The sequence below is a fragment of the Pelophylax lessonae genome (assembly GCF_965119305.1).
Source record: "Pelophylax lessonae genome assembly, chromosome: 6".
Taxonomy (NCBI): domain Eukaryota; kingdom Metazoa; phylum Chordata; class Amphibia; order Anura; family Ranidae; genus Pelophylax; species Pelophylax lessonae.
Genome location: NC_138773.1, coordinates 49,371,548 through 49,384,450, shown reverse-complemented (window position 1 = coordinate 49,384,450; position 12,903 = coordinate 49,371,548). Strand labels below are relative to the sequence as shown.

General features: G+C 46.6%; 1 protein-coding gene across 6 annotated transcripts in view; it reads right to left on the bottom strand.

Annotated features, from left to right (window-relative positions):
* MPRIP (myosin phosphatase Rho interacting protein) overlaps nt 1-12,903 on the bottom strand; it is a 312,245-nt gene that overhangs the window by 48,122 nt on the left and 251,220 nt on the right. For all 6 annotated transcript variants that reach the window (XM_082259996.1, XM_082259997.1, XM_082259998.1 and 3 more), the window contains 2 exons: nt 8,797-9,364; nt 2,501-2,617 (listed from right to left, as the gene is read on the bottom strand). In XM_082259996.1, coding sequence (XP_082116122.1) covers nt 2,501-2,617; nt 8,797-9,364 — 685 coding nt within the window. The remainder of the gene's footprint in view (nt 1-2,500; nt 2,618-8,796; nt 9,365-12,903) is intronic.

The following is a 12,903-nucleotide window of genomic DNA, read 5'->3' as shown; positions in this document are numbered from 1 at the left end:
AGTGTCTCAGTCCTAGGTCATGGGTAATGACCTTAAACCAGGCCTCGACAAACCCCGGGCGCCAGGTCGCATTTGCGACTAGAATTAGCGACCTGGCGCCTGGGGGGCCCTGCAGGAGCTGTCCTGTCCCTTTTGCGCCCCCACCTTCTTTCCCGAGTGCACGGACTTCCACGCCGTCCATAAATTGAGGCCCCGGCTTTTCGGCCTTCTTCTGTTAGATGAGAGGCTAGGGGAACTGGCGCCCTCTTGTGGTGGCCGGGAGTAATGCATGTTCTCAATGCCTTCCTTCTCATCTGCTCTTTGGAAGGAGATGGGAAGTTTTTGCAGGCTTCATCTCTCTGTCCAGTTACCTTTGCTTAAAGGTAAGTGGACAGGGAGTGTGGTTATTATTATTAATTTATTTTTTAAATTAAAAAAAAATAAAATACATTTTTTTCTTTTTTTTAATTATTAAAAAAAAAAAAAATAAAACTTTTTTTTTTTTTTTTTCAATTCTTATTTTTAATAAGAATTGAAAAAAAAAAGAATGTTTATATTATATATACAGCCGAAGGCCCCTTTCACACGGGCTGTCTGATCGGGTCCGCCTGTCAGTTTTTCAGACAGACCTGATCGGACCCCTCATTCTCCTCTATGGAGCGGTAATCGGAGGATCAGATCAGATGGCATCGGATGGAAAAAGACAGACAGTCTGTTTCCATCCAATTGCGCTATAGAGGAGAGTGGGGTTCTAGTCGTATTTATGTGTAAATTTAGTATCCGTTTTATTAAAGCTTGGTTGTTAGTTTAAAAAAAAAACTGGCTCCTAACTTTTTTAGCTGGCTCCTAGATTTCAGGCAAATTTGTCAAGCCCTGCCTTAAACATACATCTGAAAGAACCCAAATATGGTTGAAAGGTAAACACTGGACTGACACGAGTCCTACTCTGAATCCAATAAATTTTTGGAAAGATCTGAAACTCACAGCGTGGAGAAGAAACCCATCAAACCTAGGCCAGCTGGAGCAGTATGCTCAAAAACAGTGGGATAAATTTGAGAAGTGCAGAAGTAGCACTGTCGTGCACCAGGAGGAACCCTGGACCTACTGCACCAGCGTAGAGTCTGACAATGGGTCCAAAGATTTCATCCTGATATCTATTGGCAGTCAGGGGGTCATTGTCTAGCATGTAGAGGTCTCTCTATGGATATGCCCCACCAAACCATCACTGATCCACTACCAAACCAGTCATGCTGAAGGAAGTTACAGGCAACAAAGTTCTCCATGGCTTCTTCAGACCCTTTCAGGTCTGTCACATGTGCTCAGGGTGAACCTGCACCTATCTGTGTAAAGCACAGGGCGCCAGTGGCAGACCTGCAAATTCTGGTATTAAATGGCCAATGCCAATCAAACTCCATGGTTCTGGGCAGTGAGAACATGGCCCACTAGAGGACATTGGGCCCTCAGGCCACCCTCATGAAGTCTGTTTGTTTGGTCAGAGACATTCACACCAGTGGCCTTCTGAAGGTCATTTTGTAGGGCTCTGGCAGTGCTCATTCTGTTCCTACTTGCACAATTGATACCGGTCCTGCTGATAGGTTAAGGACCTTCTACGGCCCTGTCTGTCCAGCTCTCCTAGAGTAACTGACTGTCTCCTGGAATCTCCTCCATGCTCTTGAGACTCTGCTGGAAAACACAGCAAACCTTCTGCCAATGGCATGTATTGATGTGCCATCCTGGAGGAGTTGGTCTGCCTGTGCAATCTCTATAGGGTCCAGGTATCGCCTCATGCTAGCAGTAGTGACACTGACCCTAGCCAAATGCAAAACTAGTGAAAAACATTCAGAAAAATGGGGTAGGGAAAAAAACGCCAGTGGCCTCCACTTGTAAAACCATTCCTGTTTTGGAGGTCGCCTCATTGTTGCCCATCTAGTGCACCTGTTAATTTCATTAACACCAAAGCAGTTAAAACTGATTAACAACCCCCTCTGCTACTTAACTGACCAGATCAATATCCCAGGAGTTTAATTGACTTGATGCTATACTCTGATTAAAAAGTGTTCCTTTAATTTTTTTAGCAGTGTATAAGGTTAGAGGCACCAATAAATATGCAAAGCAGAAGCATGGACTATGGAATAAAGAATAGTGGATGCCATTTTTTTGTGTCAGTTTCAACCAATTGAACGTAATTTGAGATTCTTTGAAAAAAGGGGTATCGATATTTTTGGCCATGATCGTACACTTACTATAGCTACAGTTTCCCAGTAGCACCATGGTGTGGACCATCGCCATGACTAACCATCATTTTCTATCCTATCAAAATCCAAAGTTTTTTTTTTTTTGTGCAAATTGGAGAATAAGCAAACTGAATGCCGCTGTATAGATATGTATGTAACATGCAAATTACTATATTTATGTGCTAAGCTAGGCTATTTTTACACTATGTTGGACTTGCTCACTGCTAAGAGTGATGTCACGCTAACAATAAGCAGGTATGTGGGTACGGACAGAGATGTACTGGTACCTGTAAAATGTATCCATCAGGGGCGGTATGGTGCTGCTCCAAAGCCTCCTTTAGCCTATGCTGCAAGAGGAGGTTTTCTGCCAGGAGATCGGACACCTCCTTACGACTCTGCTCCAGCTGAATAGGCAAAAGCAAAAGTAACAGTTATCGGGTATTTATGAACTGAAATTATTTTTATGCTCCTATTTTTTACTCCTGTTTTAGCCATAGTGTGTGACCTTGTATAACCCTTTCGGAGTTGGCAGATCTATATACAAAAGCCATTTTCTGTTAAAGAAGATCTATGGTCACAACATACACTTTCATTTTAGAACATCAGAATTGTAATAGCAATACAAACAATAGTTATTTTTGATAATCTAATATAAGCAGTGCCTATTAATAGGGCATAGTGATTATGTGTCACAGAATTCAAGGAAGTAAATGTTTGATCGCCACAAAGTCTACAAACTTCAAGATCATTCAGATTAATAGGAGTAGGCTGGAAATGATTGAAATACAATGTGGAAATGAATAATGGGATTTTTGACTTACTGTAAAATCCATTTCTCTGATGTTCATTGATGGACAAAGCTCCTGTCATTCTTAACTATTGGGTTATACTGCCCCCTACAGGAGTAGGATACTAGGCAGAAAAAACTTCTGGCTACACCCATGGGCAGTCCGAGGGGGTATACTCCCTCTCCCTACTATAGTCACTCAGTTTTGTTACAAGCAGTGTCAAGAGAATTACAACTTCACAGAGGGGAGGGTGCTGTGTTCGTCAATGAACATCAGAGAAATGGATTTTACCGTAAGTCAAAAATCCCATTTTCTCTTTCGTTCATTGGCGGACACAGCTCCGGTCATTCTTGACCATTGGGACGTCCCAAAGCAGTGTTAAATATGAGGGGTGGTGCAATCCCCGTCCTTGGACCTGCTGGCTCAACTGAAACTCCAGGTGAGGGCCTTTGATCAACCCTCTTGTGAGAAAGCTAACCGTAAGCTGTTTTTTTTTTTAGCAAACAGCATGCGTTTGAACATGGGGAGAAACAGGGCAGGTTACTGGCCCATTTGGCCCATATGGATGCTAGACCTCCTGTGGTCATCTCTCTCCATCCGTCACTGTTGGGGGATTCTACCGACCTGGCAGCTGTGGCTGAGATGTTTGTGTCATAGTTTAGTGAGGTCTATACTTCTAAGGTGCGCTATGCACCCTCCGACCTTGCCCGGCTGCTGGACTAGATCGATTTTCCCACCTTGACCCCGTCACAGGTTGCGATGCTGGAAGCCCCTCTATCATTTGATGATGTGGTTACGGCTATTTCGCATTTTGCAAAGGCCAAGGCCTCGGGTTCTGATGGGTTACCTGCAAAGTTTTACTCCCATTTCTCTGATACCTTGGCTCCCAGATTGCTCAGTGTGTATGAAGCTGTGTTTGCAGAGTGTGCCATACCGGAGTCTATGCGTGAGGCTCTAATTGTTTTGATCCCCAAACCAGGGAAGGGCCCTCATCTCCCAGAATCCTATAGGCCTATTTCTCTGCTCCAAAGTGACATCAAAATCTTGGCCAAGATCTTGGCCCTGCGCTTTAACAAGGTAATTCTTTCCATCATCCATTCCGTTTAGACCGGCTTCATGCCCGCAAAGAACACCACGTTTAACACTAGACGTTTTTTCATGAACATTCAGGCTTCCCATGACTGTATAGGCTCCAGGGTGGCGTTTGACTCTGTGGAGTGCAAATATCTTTGGCACTGCCTCCATAGATTTGGTTTTGGACCCAATTTTATTAAATGGCTTATCACCAGCCTCGGGCTAGAGTGGTGGCTAATGGCTGGACATTCTCCCTTTCTCGGGGGACACGGCAAAGCTGCCCCAACTTCCCTCTCCTGTATGCCCTTGCGGTAGAGCCCCTTGCGATAGCCATACGTTCTGACTCTGACATTCGTGAACTGCGCTGTGGGGACTTTGAAGAAAGAATAGGCTTCTATGCTGACAATATGGTCCTGTATTTAGCTGACTCTGGTCCCTCCCTACTGAAGGCCTTACAGGTTATTCAACAGTATGGCAATCTCTCAGGAATTACGGTCAACTGGGACAAGTCCCAGATTCTCCCTATAGATGTGTTCCCTCCATCTGCTCATCAAGCTGCCCTTCCGCTGGCCCGAATAGCCTCCTAACACCTTGGGGTTCACATGTCTCGTTCCCTGACCGACTACATTCCACTGAATGTTGAGCCGCTCTATGACCTTGTCAAGACCAAAACCCAGTCTTGGGCACGTCTACTATTGGGAGTCATGGGTAGGATAGGTCTGATCAAAATTATCCTTCTGCCTAAAATTCTCTATGTTTTGTAGCACTCTCCTACATATATCCCGTACAAATACTTTGTGGTGTTAGATAGACTGTTGAAAACGTTTATGTGGGGCAAGTGTAGACACAAACTGGCATACACAAAAACCCACGAACCTAAGGGGTATGGCTGTTCCGGACTTCGCAGCCTACTACCTTGCAGCCCAACTTTCTCACTTTTTTCATATTAATAAACAGGATAATCACAGATATCTGGCACTGGTTTGTCACAGAACTGGCACACAATTCCCGCACCCTTTCTGTGATCTTTTACGGGGAGTGGGTGGCTCTCCGGCGACCTTCTATTCGAACACAGAAGGATCTGGGACTTAGCGGTCTCCAAGACAGGGGATATTGGGATTCATTTCATGACTCGTACAACTGGCACCTGCCTGAACGCCTTCACCTCCCTGACCCAAGTCTTTGGTCGGCCAAGGGTTTTTTACCTGCTTCTCAATGGCAACGTTAAACCGTTTGCTCTCCTCCAGGTGGAATTTCAGCTCCCAGCTTCAATGCATTTTCACTATCTGCAGGTGAGGCATGCACTCCGGGCACAATTTTTCAACCGGCCTCCTGTGCTGCCCTCTGTTGATATCCTGGATGTGCTTAGGGGATGGGACCATCGGAAACTTATATCTATGATGTAGGATATGCTGCTGTCCAAGTCTATGACCAACCTGGCATATAGTGTCAGAGTGGCAGATGTCGGGGAGCTGGATGAGGATGACTGGTGTGACACTCTGGAGGCCTGATAAGCTTTCTGATAGGCTTACACAAATGTATATAACACATAGCTTGTACCTTACCCCGGTGCGAATAGCTAGGCTTGATCCCTCTAAGTCCTTCAGCTGCCCTAAGTGTCTCCTGTCCCCGGGTACTTTCAGACATCTCCTATGGCACTGTCCGCGCATCCAAGGTTTTTGGCTGCATGTGATCCAGTTCCTTCATGACCGCATGGGTTCCCCGTTATCCCTAGACCCCAAGATGTGCCTCTTGGGGATATTCCCAGATGAGGACGTTGATAAATATACACTCCGCTTCCTACGCAAAACCTTTTTTAGTGCTAGAAAGCCAATAGCTCGCACATGGATACAATCTTCCCCACCTACCCTGGCCTCCTGGCTTGCCGAGGTCAACACCACTCTTCCCTACAAAAAGGTAATTTACACCCATAGGGGATGTCCGAAACACTTTAACAAGATATGGGATAGGTGGCTTGAGGCCTCGACTACATGCACCCCCTAAAGATTTATTATGTTACTTGTTCTTCTGCTTCCTTTTTCTCTCATGGCTCATTCCCCATCTGCACTGTATTGTTTTAATGTACTGCTGTGTGGCCCTGTTGGTGCCTCTGCTATGTATTTCCCTGGACTCACTCGCTAAGATTGGCGACTGTTCTCTGTGGTTGTTCTGTCATTTTTAATAATGTCTGTATTTTTGACATGTGTTCCTTTTTTTTTTTTCATGTTTATGCACTTGACTCAATAAACGTTTGTTAAAAAAAAAAAAAAAAAGGGGGGGGGTTGGAAACTTCCTAAGGGTAAACATTAGCCAACCAGGCAACAGGGGCTCAACCAAAACAAATGGAGCCCACTTGAAAAGAAAAAAAAACAAACAATACACCCTCAAACAGCAGCCTGCAAAACCTTGCAGGCCAAAGGAAGCATCCGCAGATGCCAACAAATCCACTTTATAAAACTTTGTAAAATTGTGTGCACCGACGACCAGGTGGCCGCCTTGCAAACCTGCGTCACTAACGCTTGAGGACGGAAGGCCCAGGAGGCACTGTACGATGAGGGACTCGGCAAAAACGGGGAGGGGGTGCCTGCGGGAATGAGGGGATCCACGTCCATCCCAAAACACTCCATACCAGGAACCGGGCTCCAGACAGATCCTCCCCTCCATTGGAATGGGGGGCTGTCGGCCATGAGGAACGCTGGTATTCAGACCAAAGCCAGGTCGTATGCGACCTTGCGAGACGCTCAACGCGCAAGGCCAGTCCCCGTCTAGTGGGGCCATGTCGTGGCCGACCTAGCGTGGAGCTGGGACCTGCGACTGCTGGCCAGATTGGGGGACCATTGGATCCAGATTATCCAGCCCGTCGCCGAGTCCGGCAGTTGATAGTAGATCTTACAGGAAAAATCCAGGAGGAAAAAAATTTCTAGCTAAAATATTTTGCCAGGACCAAAGATTCCAGCAAGGAACTAGGTGTGACTATAGCAGGGAGAGGGAGTATACCCCTGGGACTGCCCATGGGTGTAGCCAGAAGTTTTTTCTTTCTAGTCTCCAACTCCTGTAGGGGGCAGTACAACCCAATGGTCAAGAATGACAGGAGCGGTGTTTGTCGATGAACGAAAGAGAAATTTGATTTTACATTTTGACCATAGATATGTTTTAAACTGCATGTCTGAGCATTATTGGAAACTATCAATACTTCCCGCTGACACCACCGATCGCGGAAGGGAATTTCACATCCTTACCACCCTGACAGTGAAAGACCCCCTATGAGGTTTAAGGTTAAACCGCTTCTTCTCCAGTTTCATCGAGTGTCCCTGTGTCTTCTTACACTCCCTGAGACCGAATAGTTTATTCCCTATGCCAAATTTCCCTATGCTTATAGGTTTAGTGCTTGTAGTCATTCCTCATAATTGAGGTCCTCCAGTCTCCTTATTAACTTTATTGCCCTTCTCTGAACTCCCTCCAGTTCCCACACCTCCATCCTGGGGATTGGTGACCAGAATTGGACAGAATACTCCAGATGTGGCCGAACCAGAGTTTTATAAAGAGGCAAGATATTTTACCTCTGGAGTAAATTCCCTTTTTTTATGCCTGCTAATATTCTGCTAGCTTTGCTTGGTGCAGCTTGACATTGCTAAGTCTGTGATCTACTAGGACCCCTAGATATTTCTCCATCCTGGATTCCCAGAGAGGTTTTCCCCCTAGCGAGTAACTGGCACTAGCTTTTATAGCCCCGAAGTACATTACATTACATTTTTCAACATTAAACCTCAGTTGCCCCATTGTTTTATTGAGGTCCTCTTGTAAAGTTGATATATCCTGCTGTGAAGTTATTGCCCTACTTAGCTTTGTATCATTAGCAAACATGGAGATTGCGCTATTTATACCAACCTCTATATCATTTATAAAAAAATTAACAGAATTGATCCCAGGCCAGAGCCTTGGGGTACTGCACTTACCACTCCAGAGTACTTGCTTTTTTCGCCACCCTTTGGATTTGCACTGTAACCAGTTTTCTATCCAAGTACAAACCCTATGGTCTATGCCTACAGACCTCAGTTTGTGAATTAAGCGTCTGTGGGAGACTGTATCAAATACTGTTGCAAAATCAAGATACACCACATCCACCGGTCTTCCCTTATCTAGAAGGCAGCTAACTTCCTCGTAGATCATTATTAGATTGGTTTGGCCAGAACAACCTTTCATAAACCCATGCTGATTACTACTGAGTATACGGTTTTTATCAGTAAATTCTTTGATATTGTCCCTTATCGTTCCCTCCAATAGTTTACATACTATTGATGTAAAACTAACTGGTCTGTAGTTCCCAGGTATATATGTTTCAGCCTTTTTTTTTTTAAATCTCCCTTGCTGGATTACAGAACTCTATTCAATCCCCAAACCTTTTCCAGCAAAACAATGCTGCTTGCCTTTTTATCCATAAGCCTGCCCATGTATTGTTTTTAGGGAATCCACAACAGTCCCAACAGGCAACATTACAAACCTTGTGATGATGTCATAGGGCGTAATAAGTGGTGGTTTCTCTTTTTAGTACTATAGGAACAAGGTAAAAGAAAAATGCATGCATGGGAGAAGGAGGTCTGGGGTAAATTTGGGTCATGTCTATACAAATCTTTAACTCAGTATCACAAAAACGGGTTATGAGAAGGAGATTATTGTGATATATCTTTTCAAAATAACGCCATAACCTCAGTGACGGGTACCTGTTTTTCCAAAAGGATGGAGATATCTTCCGGTGGGTATTTTTTGGAAGCACTCGGTGGCAGGGGAGCAATGGGTATCTGCTTCTCCTCTCGCAGTGGGGTTGTTTCCACCTGCTGCCACCGCTGCTCGATTTCCACTTGAACATTTGGCCGCCCGTCAATGGCATCTGAAGATGTTGGTCCCTTGTCCACCTCCATGTGAGAACTTTCTTCTCCAGAGGGTTCCTCCATGGAATCTGAGCTTTCAAACCTTTTCCTGCGTTCTTCCCTTCTCCGAGCACGCTCTCTTTCAAGCTCCCCTAGGTCACTCTTTGAGTCCGTGGTGTCATAACAAGATGTGGACTTCAAGGCCTCGGCCGCCTGCGCCCTCTCCTGAGCCAGCGCTTGCTGGATGGGGCGGAATTCAGCCCAGTCGAAGGTTTTGGAGCGTCCCTCTCTCCTGCGCTCTCGTGCCCGACTTCTCTTTTGCTCTCCATCGGCATCTGAGTGTTCAGAGTCCTGCTTGTCACTCTGTATGGAACTGGAGACGAACGAAGATGGAGCCTTAGTCTTCTCCTCTGGCAGAGAACTATGATAAAATAAAGAAACCAGGTAAGTACAGTGTTACTACTAAACTGTCCTCATTCACACAAACAGGTGTAACCCAGTAGACCTTTAGACAGTGCAGGAAAGTTGTAGCAGACAAGACTTCCAGAAATATAATTATACAAATCATATTACAGGAACTTAGTACGAGAACTACTCAGAGGAACTACGAGTTCCAGCTGTTGGTACAGAGGGCATGCTGGGAATTGTAGGAGGAAATCAGCAGCTGCTGAGAAAAGGATTCCCATGCACGGTTGACATTCACCACTAAGAGGGAAATTTATGAGTCCATAACTTCACAAGACCAGGTTTCAGACAGGTCCACAAAAAGAGGGCAGCACATGAGGAAATACCACGAACAATAAACACCTAAAAAAATAGCCCCCCTTCAAATGTTCTTAAGCTGCTAATTTTTTTTTGTTCTAGTACAGTCACCAGTATTAAAGTAAATAAGGGTATTGTAGTTAAATTATTAAAATATAACATCCCTATTATGTTAACAAGAGAAATGCATAGAGAACAATAATCCTAAAAAGCTTGATCTTGGAAAAGAAGAGCATTATGAATCCAGTTATCTCATTACTGGCCTTAGTCTCTCCCTACAGCTCTCTGCAACTCCCTTACTGATGAGCCATCTTCTGACAGTTATGCCTAACCAATGCCTGAAACTGTTCCAGTTTGGCTGCAGCAAAATTTAAAACTACATTTCTTTTTCGTTCATTGACAGACACAGCTCCTGATATTTATAACCATTAAGTATACTGCCCCCTACAGGAGTAGGATACTAGGCAGAAAATGTAAAGTGTAAAACACTGCTAAGGGACAACCTCCACCGCGCTGGCAGCACCACCCGGTCCCCAGGCACAAAGCACCAAGCGATCCTCAGCAGAGAGGGGGAGGACCCCACCAGATTTACCACCCACATAAACAGGCACCTGCAGCCACCAGGAGAATCTGCACTACATCAGGAAGATCAGCGGTGATCAGGAAGTAAAATTATCCAAGGAAGTAAAATTATGTGGATGATTCTTCCACATCTGCAACCGCGCACGAAAAGGCGCTGCTGGATGCACTGATTGTATCTGTGCGTGAGACCCTGAAGATGGAGGACAGCTGAGGCTGCCACAGAGGCGCAGATGCCCTTTTGCACCCACAAGCTATCCAAAGCGGCAAGGGAGTTTCCTTTCCCTACCTATTTTGACAGAATTGTCGCTAAAGAGTGGGGACGACCATAGCGTCCCTGTGCCGAAGCGCTTTTCTAGGCGTTACCCCTATGAGGAGTCCCTTCTTAAGAAGTGGACTGTCCCACTGGTGGTGGACCCTCCGGTTTCCAGATTAAACAAGGCAACCATGATTCTGGTTGAAGAGTCCCAGGCCTTTAAGGACCCAGCTGACCGGAAGGTGGAGGCTGTGGCCCGCACTATGCACAGCTTAGCTGATTCGGCGATGAGGCCGATATTTACCATTGCCCTGGTGTCGCAAACTGTAACCGAGTGGGCTAAGCTCCTATGACGTGACATGGAGGAAGAACAGCTCCCCTCTGCCTTTGCCGAGCTGGCGGACCATCTGGTCCAGGGGCTGCAGTTTATCTGTGATGCCTATTTGGAAGCATCTCCTCTGATGGCTTGCCTCTCGGTTTTGGTAGTGGTCCTTCAGCATTTCTTCCGCATGCTACTAAGGGGAATGAACCTCGTCATAGACGTGTGCATTTCCTTCTCAGCTCATAAGAATTTTTTTTTGTCCCTCAGGGTCCAAAGGAACCTGGTCTGGCAGGCCAAGATCGGGCTTCTCCAGATCCGCGGACAAGGCTCCTTCTGCATGAAGGTGCGCCCTCACCCGTATCGGGGGTGGGGGGGGGGGTTCTTCACTGGTTTCCGGACCCGTGGACTTCCTGGGTGCAAGACAAGTGGATCCACAAAGTCATTTGGTCTGACTACAAGATCAAGTTTCGCTCTTGTCCCCCAGAGAGATTTTTTCCTTACAACTTGCACCTGTCCCCAGACCGCTTACACGGCTCCCTCTGCTCTGGTGGAGAACCTGGAGATCACAATACGAAATCTGCGGGAGTTTGGCTGGATTCAGAATTTTCAGAAGTCTGGTTTCATCCACAAAACTGGACTATCTGGGCTATTTGGGTCTGACTCTGAACTCGGCCTTAGCCAGAGTGCTCCTTCCTCTGGAAAAACTCCAGAAATTGCAGCCTGTAATTTGCCTCCTGTTGTCCAACAAATGGTCATCCGTCCGGACTTGCATGCGGGTGCTGGGCCTGATGGTGTCTTCCTTCGAGGAGGTTCCGTTTGCACAGTTCCATACAAGGTCCCTGCAAAGGGAAATTCGAACTAAATGGGACAAGTCTCTGGACAATCAGATACGGTTGAGTCGGGAAACAAAGGAGTCCCTGAAATGGTGGCTTTGTTTTCCGGCTGGGAAAACCCTTCCTCCCCTTGTATTGGACAGTGGTCACCACAGATACCAGCCTATCCGGCTGGGGAGGTGTCCTCGGCAAGCATTCTGCTCAGGGGGTCTGGACGCTGGAAGAGTCCAGACAACCAATCAATGTCTTGGAACTCCGAGCGATCAGACTGTGTCTGGGTCATTGGACGGATCATTTTCAGGGTTGTCCAGTGTGCATTCAATCGGACAATGCCACGGCTGTGGCTTATGTCAATCACCAAGGGGGCACAAGAAGTGTCCTGGCGGCTCTGGAGGTAGCCGGCATTCTAAGGTGGGCAGAATGGTTTGTTCCAGCCCTCCGCCGTACACATTCCTGGGGTGGAAAAATGGCAGGCAGATAACCTCAGACGGCAGGCGTTGGACCATAGGGAGTGGTCCCTTCATCTGGAGGTGTTTCATCAGCTGTGTCTCTGGTGGGGCATCCCTGAGGTGGATCTGTTGATATCTCAGCTCAACAGAAAGGTGCAGAGGTTTGTGGCTTGGTCAAGGGATCCTCTGGAAAGAGCCACAGACGCGCTGATGGCCCCGTGGGGTCAGTATCGGCTGATTTACACCTTCCCTCCCCTCAAGCTTCTGCCAAGACTTCTACACAGGATCGAGGCAGAAGGGATTCTGGTCATCTTAGTGGCTCCGGACCGCCCTCAGCCAGGCTTGGTACACCGATCTGGTGCGGCAAGTCGCCGACGTTCCTTGGCAGCTTCCTCTCAGGGGGGATCTGCTGTCCCAAGGACTGATCTTCCATCCTGCTTTACAGTCACTGGCTTTGACAGCTTGGCTGTTGAACATCAGGTGCTGAACGATAGGGTGTTTATTTGAGTCGGTGATTCCTACACTGTTGAAAGCTAGGACAATTACCTCTAGGAAGATCTATAATCGTATGCGAAAGACGTACACTGCGTGGTGTGAGTTTCTTGGGGTTTTTCTTTGCTCCTTGGTGGCTGAGATCTTGAACTTCCTTCAACAGGGGGGGTTGAACAGAAACTGGCCCTGAGTAACATCAAGGGCCAGGTGTCGGCTTTGGCGGTCTTCTTCCAATGACCTTTGGGCACACACTCCCTGGTGAGTACC